This window comes from Camelina sativa, chromosome 13 (assembly GCF_000633955.1).
Source record: "Camelina sativa cultivar DH55 chromosome 13, Cs, whole genome shotgun sequence".
Taxonomy (NCBI): Eukaryota; Viridiplantae; Streptophyta; class Magnoliopsida; order Brassicales; family Brassicaceae; genus Camelina; species Camelina sativa.
In genome coordinates this window covers 5,255,771-5,266,854 of record NC_025697.1, presented here as the reverse complement: position 1 = coordinate 5,266,854, position 11,084 = coordinate 5,255,771, and the positions used below count along the sequence as shown (strand labels likewise).

Here is an 11,084-nt window from a genome sequence, read left to right as displayed (position 1 = left end):
CTTTCTCCGCTTTCGGAGATCCGATCCCGTGGCTCATCGCTCTCGCCTTCTTCTTCGCTCGCGGTTTCATCAAGACCGGTCTCGGTAACCGTGTGGCTTACCAGTTCGTTAAACTCTTCGGTAGCTCATCGCTTGGGCTCGGTTACAGTCTCGTCTTCAGTGAAGCTCTGTTAGCTCCGGCGATTCCTTCAGTCTCGGCTCGTGCCGGTGGGATCTTTCTCCCTTTGGTGAAATCTCTCTGCGTTGCTTGTGGTAGCAATGTTGGGGATGGAACTGAGCACCGTCTGGGATCGTGGCTGATGCTTACTTGTTTCCAGACTTCTGTGATCTCTTCTGCTATGTTCTTGACGGCTATGGCTGCGAATCCTTTGAGTGCTAATCTGGCGTTTAACACGATTCAGCAGACGATTGGATGGACTGATTGGGCTAAAGCTGCGATTGTTCCAGGACTTGTCTCTTTGATTGTTGTCCCGTTTCTTTTGTATATTATCTATCCTCCTACGGTCAAGAGCAGTCCTGATGCTCCCAAGCTTGCTCAAGAAAAGCTTGACAAGATGGGACCTATGACCAAGAACGAATTGATTATGGCCGCCACTTTGGTCCTCACTGTAAGTGTGCTTCTGCTATATTAGCTCTCTTCTTTTGTTTGTTAGATACTGTATAAATAATTTTGCTTTTTCAAGGTATCACTTTTAGCGAGAGATTGATTTAAAAGGCGCTTCAGTATAGTACAAGAAGATAGCTTTTTTTTTTTATATAGCTATTGCGGGTCATTAGATTGTAGCCATTTCATCTTACTTTAGATAGAGCAAGGTGTCTGCTTCTGTTTATAGCATTTTGCTTTGAGTGAAAATGTTCTGATTTATTTGTTTTAGATACAAGATTTTCATTGTGCTAAACAAGTTCTCTCCTTGGCGCAGGTTGGTCTCTGGATTTTCGGAGCTAAGTTGAGTGTAGATGCTGTGACTGCAGCCATTCTTGGATTATCAGTCCTCCTTGTGACAGGTGTTGTGACATGGAAAGAGTGCTTAGCTGAGTCGGTCGCATGGGACACACTCACCTGGTTTGCTGCTCTCATTGCGATGGCTGGTTATCTTAACAAATACGGTCTTATTGAGTGGTTCAGCCAGACTGTAGTCAAGGTTTGTTAAATGATTTGGTGAATGCTTATAAAGCCTCATGACTTGGCAATGTTTTGACATTGTTTGGGTTTGATTGCAGTTTGTGGGAGGATTAGGTTTGTCATGGCAACTATCTTTTGGAATCCTCGTCCTCTTGTATTTCTACACTCACTACTTTTTTGCAAGTGGAGCCGCTCACATCGGGGCTATGTTCACTGCCTTTTTATCGGTCTCAACCGCTCTAGGCACGCCACCTTACTTTGCAGCCTTGGTCCTTGCATTCCTATCAAACCTGATGGGAGGATTGACCCATTATGGTATCGGGTCTGCTCCAATCTTCTACGGGGCCAACTACGTGCCACTGGCTAAATGGTGGGGCTATGGATTCCTGATTTCAATAGTCAACATTGTTATCTGGCTTGGTGTAGGTGGTGCATGGTGGAAGTTCATTGGCCTGTGGTGAGGACCACCATACACCAGTATTCCTATTCTTTTTCCTTATATATAATCTCTTAGAACGGCTTTGAGATTCAGATTTGAGGAGGATTAAAAATCAGGTTTTTAAGGATTGAGCAGAGTTTTTTTCTGCAATTTATTTATATTCTCTCTCACTCACACATTTTGAGGTGTAAAGCAACCTTAACTTGCGTCAATTTTGTTTGATTTCTAACTTTACTTTTTTTTTGTTTCCACCACTTTACTTGTAAAGTACTTAACTTCAACATTCATATCGCGTGTTAATTGCGCCACCAACCCATGAGAAAGCAAGTTTGATGTCAATTAGTCTCTTAAGTGGTTGAGTATAGTGAAAATACACAGACAACAAAGAAGTCAAAAGGAGGTGAACTGAATCTTATTAGCTGAAACAATATGTTATTATTATTTCTCAATACAATGTTCTTTGACAAATTATGAAAGAAATATTAGAAACAATTGACAAACGAGAGAGAATACAAAAAATTGTAAATCAGAAATAGGGGAAATAATAAGAGGCAAAGAAGAACACTTTGGCCATTGTTACAACAGAGAGAGACAATAATTAATTTAATGAGGTGATAAAAATGAAGAAGTAATGAAATTTCAGAAAGAAGCCTGAAAAAACTGAGCCTTTTTTAGGGTTGGTTATTAGAATCGAAAAAGGCACTTACCCGGAATTTTTGCGTTTTCCGTTTTTGCTTTCTTGAATAATAAATAAACGAATCATCAGTTTCACAGCTTCACAGAAATGTGACTCAGCGGTCTAGCTGCAGCTGCTCAAGCCACGACTCAAGAATGTCACTCTCACGAGTGTCACTGTGGTGAGGATTCACACTCGAACCACCTTGAGTCATTGGCCTCGCACCGTTCATGTTCACGACGCGGTTTCCGTTCCTAGGTGATGATGATGCAGAGTCTCTTAACATCTGCTGAGCCCATGAAACATCTGCTTCCCTGTTTGGGTTATTAGCCAAGGAATGAGATTTCCTTAACCGACCTAACTCGTCTGATTGCACTGACCAGTCCACCTTGCTTCCATGGTTCTGGTCCCAATTTGACCACGGACTTAGTGGTGAACCAGAATCAGTCGGCATTAAATCTCGGGGCAGACTGGATCCAAATTCACGGGAGCTAAGGCTGCGTGGGTGTAGCTGCTGTTTCATCCGAGCGTTCATTGGAGAAATAGGCTCCCCAGCTCGAGGTGACGAGGCTTGATGCAGAAGAGAATGTTGCTCCACGTTCTTCGGTGAAGACATTAGATTTGTCTTGATTGGAGAAAGCATGCTCTGCTTATTATTCTGTAACTGATTAAGAAGCGCGGATTTGTGGGAAGGCGATAGAACAGATGAGACATTAAGTTGATCAGAAAAACGAGGGGATGCAACCTCAGCTGAGAAAAGCTCCTCCAGATTCGAAGGAGTCAGTGTCTTGGGACGAGCAGAATGATTCATAAAGCGCGGACTGTGCATATCGCCAGAAAGCTGACGTTGCATTTCAAACTCATGCAGCATGCTAAGCTGCTCAGAAGGAATATCTCTAGCGTTGAGAGAAGATCTCAGCCGACTCAACTGGATATTGCTTCCAGGAAGATTCAACGCCGGTATATTCTGTTGAGACCAACCCATGGATGAATGCGGCATACCACCATTTCCAGAAGGAGAGATTGGTGGGGTGAAGGAATGTTGTGCAGCAGAAGGAGAGCCTGGTAACATGTTTAAAACTGAAGCCATGTCCATGGTAGAGGCAGAAACCGTAGAAGATGAACGAGGAGATGGCAATCCTGATCCTGTGGAAGGATACAGGGGACGCAACTCCTCATTTGCGTGAGCAAAGAAGCAAACTCTTCGGTTGCAACCAATCCCATCCTTGCACAATCGTGTTCTGTATTGAGCAGGGTGTAGCCAGCACTCAAACACCCCATGAGCATATTCACACATGTCGCCTTGCTTGCAGGATCCCTTCTTAAAATCAGGGCATGGAACACATGTATAGTGAAACTTCCTTGGGTCTCTTCTCCTCGCATTCTCACCCGGGTGTGCAAATGGACATTCAGTCCAGTCATGGGAATAAGCTCTGGAACATGGGCGGATCTTGAACGAGAACATACGAAACTCATCGGTTGAATAAATCCCACTTTTGATGTCAGGCAATGATGGATCAATAGGGTACTCTTTTTTCTCAGATGCAAAAGTCGCATCAGTACCGTTTGGCTTAGTTGGAGAGGATACTGAATCTAAAGAGAGTAGAGAGGAGCCATTATCTGGAGATGATGAGAGAGACCGGAAACTTGATCCCAAGCTAGATGAAGAGGCATGCAGATCTTCAGATATAATCTCGTCTTTCTTCAAGATCTCTTCAAGGATGGTTCTCAAACCAGGAGCGTGTGGAGACACAACGAGAACATCAACAGGACGATTCCCATGAGCATCAGGGATATTAGGATCTGCTCCTGCGCTGAGAAGCAACTTGACAACATCCAAGGAGTTCACAGAAGCACCAGAAGCAGCGCAATGAAGAGCAGTACTTTTATCTGGACCGCAAGACAGATTCAACTCCGCTTCAGGGAAAGAAAGAATAAGCTTAACAACGTCTAAACTCCCATATAAAGAAGCAACCATCAGAGGGGTTCTCTGCTCAACAACCATCCTCCTAACAAACCTTTGGCGTCTGTACCAAAGACCCATCTGGTTAATACAGGACACAACAGAGAGCTGCCGCTTAAAGCCTTCAACATCGTCGTCTGCAGCAAACTCAAGTAAAGCAGAAAAAGAATGTTCCCACTCAGCATCATTCATGGGTTTGGCCAAAGATTCACTCTCCTGATCCGACAGCGAAGTCAAAGTCTTCTCTGTATCCAGCTTCTTAGCGAGACCACACATGATGATGCTTCACAGCTTGTAAAACAAAAAGAAAGGATCTGAAACAATCAAACAAAGGAGAAAAACGTTACTTGGGTGATTGAATCATTCATCAGAAACCAATAAAGAAGAAATTACTTAAAAAAATAATGGTCAATCAAAATCAGAAAATATGGAAAATTACTAATTCTACAATTGTAATTAAAAATTATAAAAAAGAATTGACCAAAAAATAAGGAAACAAAGTCAGAAGATTTACCAAAACAAGACTCAACCCGTCACAAACGGATCTAATAAATGCAGAAATTAAGTCTGAAGAAAAATAATAATTTACTACTAACCAACCCAGAAGAAAACTAAATCTTATACTACTCAAGATCAAGAAGCATCTCAGATTCAGTATATAGCTCAGCTAAACCATCTTCATCAAACATTCTTCTACTCACACAAAAAATATAGTTTCATACCAACCAAAACAAAACAGATAAACAACTTTTCAACATGAGACGACGATTCAATAAAACCTTAAAAAAAACCATATTAATTAAAATTAAAAGCCAAAAAAGAAAAAAAGAAGAAGTCAATGAACAGTCAACCACAAAATCGAAATCTCAAAACTTCCACGAAACCAAAACTATTTTTGACTTCAAATCTCAATCACCCAGATTGAGAATATCTCTAAAGGAATTAAAAAAAAATGAAGTTTATGACAATAAATCTACAATAACATGAAGCTTACCCCTTTATATAGGAAAGATCAAAACTTTGAATCTTGCGATCGGGAAACACACAAACAGAAACTGAATTAATCTAAACGGTAAAGACCGAAACAGAGAACCACATTTCCAGATCCAAATGAGTTTAAGGCAAAAAGAGAACAAATCTAAAAAGACTGAGAAGAAGAAGAAGAATGAGATTGATCACCTCAGCTGAGACAGAGAGAGAGAGAGAGAGATGAGCGTTTTTTTTTTGTTTTTTATTTGGAAGGAGGAAGAAAAAAAACGAAAACGGATGAGAGAGAGAGAGAGGGGTAACTGGTGTGACCGGAAGAAGTGGTGAGAGAGAGTGTAAAGGAGGTTAAAGAGCTCTGCAGCGTATGTGACGGGATAAAGCGGTAGAAGGTGGCGGGCGCGTGTGGTTTTATTTAACTGTATTGGAATATAGGTTTCAAATCCACGTTATTACAAAAAAAATAATAATAATAATAAAGAATCTGAGTCTTTAATCACAGCCGTTGGATTTAGGAGCGGACTTTGAGTGACTTTTTAGACGGTGGTCAATGTGCATGTCTTTTCAAAAAAAACAATACACTATTTGAATTGTGTGAATAGTATATTTTAAAATGCTTTGCCTAGTGGCTCGACTCCACTTATAAACTTATGACTTGGGTTCAAGTCCCACCAAAAAAGTGGGTTCTAGAAAGAAAATACTAAAGATCGGAGTGAAGCACCGGTCTTGTCACGATTTTGTTACCCTTTCTCAAATCTCTCACATTTGTCTTATTATTACTTTCTCTACTCGTTGACTCGTTTGAACGGTTGAAGTGAAGTAGATACGTGTTTTTGTGTATGTTAGTAGGAATTTGGATTGGTGTTTTATATATTGTGAAATTTCTTGACTCGATGTATGCTCTGACTTTCTTTTTTTTTATTCAACTTGGTAAACTTTTGTGTGTGTGTTTAGTCCTTAAATTATTATATAATGCATGTGACATGACTATGAATCAACATATATTTGGATATAGATTCGTAACATCCATAATCCATATGTATGATAAGGATCGGATCGAGTCAATATGTGTCTTGGTTCGTTGTATGGAACATAGAATATTCTAAACGAAATCGCGTGTCACTACAATATGGATGCGGATTAAGGTTTGATATTCCCCACAAAACCAAGATAGTGGTGTCGTGGTGATCATGAGTTAATGAGTTACGATGACCTGAGCAGCTGAGCAGCTGAGCTCTATACATTTCTTCATCGATCGGAAAACATTTGTTTTTTCTTCTTTTCAAGTGAAACTGAGATCTTCAAAATATAAGGCATCAATTTTTTGGAGTGGCCTAGTCTCCTAGAACTTGCTGCTAGCTCGAAACTTCTTATTGATCGGATTTTTACGAATGTTTGCTGAATGTCTTTAATTATGATTTTGTAATAAAATTAGAAATATTCTCTATAACAAAAACCAAACACGAAGCACATTTTTATGATTTTGAGGGTTTCCAATCACTAGTCCATCACAATTTGAATATTGATATTTGATTTGGTATATTCAATAACTACTAAAAGAGTGACACCTATAAATTGATTATGACTAGGTACACAATCTAAGTGAAATTAATGGTGTATATAGTACAGTTTATGCCATGAGATCACACAAAATGCTTACTCGCAATCAAACTAAAGCACCTTCCGAACGATTATATTCTAAAATAATAATTTTGTTTTGTGTAGAGCTTGTATATCTTCATTGATTTCAGCACTTAATTACTTTTCATGACAAAAACATTAAATAAACAAAAAGTTGGCTCCAATTGTGAAACACATACATGACGCTCAAGTGAACAGCTCTTTGGCCGATAATCAACGGTCATTGGGCATATAATCAATTAATGGTTAATTTGTATTGTTTAGACGAACAATATTTGGTGTTTTTGTCAAATTGGTTTCTCCTATGTTAATTTTCGTCCTTATTTACAGCTCTTGAGTACTAATCAATATATAAATTTCGTTTTCGCAAACAAAATTTCACTTTTAAGTTTTTCATTTTTGCAGAGAATATATTATTTGATTATTCGCCCAAGATCTGTGCACCAAATATTATGCCTAATCACCAGGATGTGCCCCATACATTATTAGTTTTGTTTAATTAGTAGTATTTTAACAAAAATATTAATTGTTGATCTTTAATAGCTACTGACTATTCAACCATCTCAAATCCTCAATATTCAACTAACACTTGCTGATTGGTGACATGACATATGAGTTCAAAACTAAACTACAAGATGACATTTGATTTGTGTAAAATTTATAAATGCTAACTAAATCATAAATTTTTAATTTTTATATAGTTACTGAATTAGTAATTTAAAATTTTAACTTAAATTCTATTGTTATTCAAAATAGCTTGTAAATTTGGATTTTAATAATTTTTAGAGATTTTGGATAACTTTAGAAGATTTCTTTAATTAAAAATACAAAAATTCAAATCACATGGTTTTAAATGGAATTTAAATTTTTTTTTGCAATAAATCGTATCAACTAACTTAAAATCATCAAAATTATTTAAAATTTTATGAAAACTTAAATCGTTTGAAATATTAGATTGAATTCACCTTTTGTACACTTATTATCTTGATTTTTTTAACCGTTTATGAATAAGTTTGACGATATTATAATCATTTAATTATGGAAAATATATTTTCAGTAGTAAAAATATATATTCTTAATTGTCAAAAAGTAAAAACAAATTGTTCGTGAAGGAAAACACAGTTCATTTTGTTGTAAAAGAAATTCCGAAGAATTAAAAAAAAAATAAAAAAAAAGAAGTGTAAATGGAAAAGAGGTCCCTACAATCAACAGGTGTCCTTCGTCGCTGCGGATCACTTGCGTGTCACTTCGACCCAAAACTTCTCTTATAGTAATGTTTTTTTTTAATAAAAATGTAATATTTTCTTCCTTTTACTTACTACTTTTTTTTGATAAAAAAAAAAAAAAAAAAAAAAAAAAAAAAAAAAAAGTAGTTGGTTAAGAGTGATCAGAAAAAAATAGTATAACCTATAAGTGAATGATATAACTAAGGTTAGGCCTGGGCAAAATACCCGGATCTAAAGATCCAATCCGAATCCGATCCGAAAAATCCGATCTGAACCCGTATCCGAAATTGTAAAATATCCGAACGGGTTCTAAATCTCTAAATCCGAAAACCCGAACCCAAATCCGATCCGAATTGAAATCCGAACGGTTATCCGAATATATCTACATTATTAATATATAATAGTAATATATTAGTAATATTTATAATTTTAATAATATAAGTGTTCAAAATATTCATATTTTTAGATATTTTTGATAATTTGAAGTATTTAAACTGTTTATTAGTAAATTTGGGTAATAAATACTCTAAATTTTCAGATAGATTGCATATTATTGAATAATTTAGACTAAATTAGATACTAAAATTTTGAGTTTTGTAAACTTCGGATAATCTGAATCCGAACCCGAAATACCCGAACCGAACCCGATCCAAACCCGAAGTTTAGAAATACCCGAATGGGTCTTATACCTCTAAACCCGAAAATCTGAAATACCCAATCTGAATCTGAACGGATACCTGAATGTCCAGGCCTAACTAAGGTCATCTCCATCAAAAGATTTAAGCAGTTGGTTAAGAGTTGCTAAAGTAGGCTAAAGTATTATAACAAATTAAATTTATCTTTCTTTGTATGATTTAACTTAGGATCGTTGTTTAGGTAAGATGTTTTTGGTTTGTTTAGAAACTTAGGTGTGTCAGTTTCTGATTGGATAGAAGAAAACTAAAGTTTTTTTATTATTATTTTTTTTGTTATGTAATTTTCTCTCTCGTATCTCTCCGTTGATGATGGCGATATCATCTCCACAGAGAAGAAGCCGAGAATTGAAAGGTGATTCAGTTGGTGATTCAGTCGGAAAGTGGATTTCACCGACGGCATCACATCTCCACCGTAAGAGACACCATCGACGATCTCGGTTCATCAATCCGAGAGCCATTTGGTTGACCAAATCGGATATTTTCCGAGTGAGAGAAGACAGGAGTGTTCAAAAACCTCCAGGATTCCTCAGACACCCATCAAACCAATTTCTCCGATCTGCTCAAATACTGTGGAGGAGCCAGCTCGTCAGAACCAGGTTGAAGGAAGGTAAGAGTTTTTGGTCCTATAGTTGAGAAATTTTAGAGAATCGTATTGGGTATTTTGCTTATGGGAGTGATGCATGCAGGAGATTTGTTGCGAACAAGGACATGAGTGGTCTTGATCACTTGTCTTTTGGGGATTTGCTGGCCTTAGCCAACACTACATCACTCTGTTTCTCTGGTCAGATCCCAAAACATACAAGTAAGAGAGGGCTTTTGATTTTGGTTGGATTAAAATTCAATTCTTTCATGCTTCCTCTTATTCTTCCTGAGTACCTATTTATTGATTCAAAGTTCCTTCCATTTGGAGCGGGAAGAAGAGTTTGCCCCGGACTGGGATTTTCTGTTGTCTTGTCAAAATTAACTCTAGCCAACCTTGTGAAACGGTTCAACTGGAGAGTCATAGTCGGACCAGGGGGAGATGATAAGCCTGATCTAGCTGAAGCCTCGTCTGGTATTGATGTTTGCCGCAAGTTTCCTCTCATTGTCTTTCCCTCACTTGTGCACGCATAAAGGTATTAATACACCTTGATGATAAGATACATATACTTAACGTGTCCAGTTCACTAGCTTGTGGCATGATGATGGGTTTGAGCTTTGCTTTTATGTTCCAAGCCCGCGTTCATCGGAAAGGATCAGGAAAAAAAAATCTGAGCTCATGCAAGGAGTATATATATGGGGCCAATAAACCCAGAGCTATTGATGAACAAAAACGAAAGTTTTTTGAGCATATATATTTAACACAACTACACTATTACTTCTTGTTTGGTTTTTTGATATAAAAGTTTATTCTCTCTTAAAGTTTTTTGAAGGAACTACTAAAGAAATGTGTGTTGGAGGAATGCGCTGTGCTGCACTTGCTTATGAATCCTATGATATGGGAAGCCTTCCAACCATTATGGAGCCTCGAAACCTTGTTTTGTTGGCTATTATTGGTAGTATAAAGGTAACCTTTCTAGCACTCATTCTAAAACTTAAGTTTGTATCAATCAAATTGGTACCTGATTTCATTTTCTTCAAAGGCTATAATATGTGATAAAACTTTTAATATTTGTTGCGGAAGACAATAAGTTTAAGCTGACTTTTTTCTTTGAGCAAACCCCTTTCATTGATCTACTTTCTAAGTGGAAGTTGTTGTGTTTCAGGTTTGCATGGTGACGGACGATGACTTTTTGACTTCACAAGCTATACCAATGGAATGTGGGATACTTGGGGATACATCTGGTTTTAGTACAAGGACAGGAGCTCAATTTCGTAATATTTCCAATAGAGAAAGGGAGAAGATCGCTGAAGACATCTTATTATGAATCCATTCTTCTATATTTATGGTTTTAGCATTTGAACTCATCTGTGCATATCATGCATCCACAAATGGAATCATGGGACAAGATAATTGGATTCAGTAGCAATTTTACACTAATAATTTACAATAAAAAGATATATATTTTTAAAAACTTCAAATTTAACAACCTGATCTCTGAAATATTAAAGTTTCTTAAGAAATTTTTAATTTCACTCTTTTTTTCAAAATTAAGAATAAACTATGTTTTAAAATACTTTGTTTAAATTCTTTGATGGACATGCCCTTAACGTCACCCGGAGAAGATCCCAGATCTGCGCGCGCTGGCATCTTTCATTGGTCGCCACGTGTCATAAAGTTTTCACTTTCGTTGGGGTGATCTTATCAAACCTCTCTCGGTCTTTTGTGTTCTGTCCGATTATTAAAAAAACATACTC

At 37.3% G+C, this 11,084-nt stretch overlaps 2 protein-coding genes across 4 annotated transcripts in view; one reads left to right on the top strand and one right to left on the bottom strand.

Moving 5' to 3' along the window:
• LOC104735273 (dicarboxylate transporter 1, chloroplastic-like) overlaps positions 1-1,799 on the top strand; it is a 3,079-nt gene extending 1,280 nt beyond the window's left edge. Inside the window, exons 2-4 of one of the 2 annotated variants that reach the window (XM_010455034.2) lie at positions 105-608; positions 921-1,142; positions 1,222-1,799. In XM_010455034.2, coding sequence (XP_010453336.1) covers positions 105-608; positions 921-1,142; positions 1,222-1,584 — 1,089 coding nt within the window. In that variant the 3' untranslated portion in view covers positions 1,585-1,799. Of the gene's footprint in view, positions 1-18; positions 609-920; positions 1,143-1,221 lie in introns of both variants that reach the window. The other variant, XM_010455033.2, reaches the window with a different exon arrangement.
• On the bottom strand, positions 1,959-5,534 carry LOC104735272 (zinc finger CCCH domain-containing protein 56-like). Of its 2 annotated transcripts, none has more exons than XM_010455032.2 (2): positions 5,381-5,534; positions 1,959-4,515 (listed from the first exon to the last, which is right to left on the bottom strand). In XM_010455032.2, exon 2 carries the CDS (start codon positions 4,475-4,477, stop codon positions 2,354-2,356), a length of 2,124 nt encoding a protein of 707 aa, XP_010453334.1. In that variant the 5' UTR covers positions 4,478-4,515; positions 5,381-5,534; the 3' UTR covers positions 1,959-2,353. The 2 variants fall into 2 exon arrangements, with proteins under 2 accessions (XP_010453334.1, XP_010453333.1); XM_010455031.2 differs by having other exon boundaries at positions 1,964-4,515; positions 5,196-5,402.

Excerpts from the sequence above, each read along its gene's own strand:
- LOC104735272 (XM_010455032.2), bottom strand. The coding sequence starts at position 4,477 with ATGTGTGGTCTCGCTAAGAAGCTGGATACAGAGAAGACTTTGACTTCG.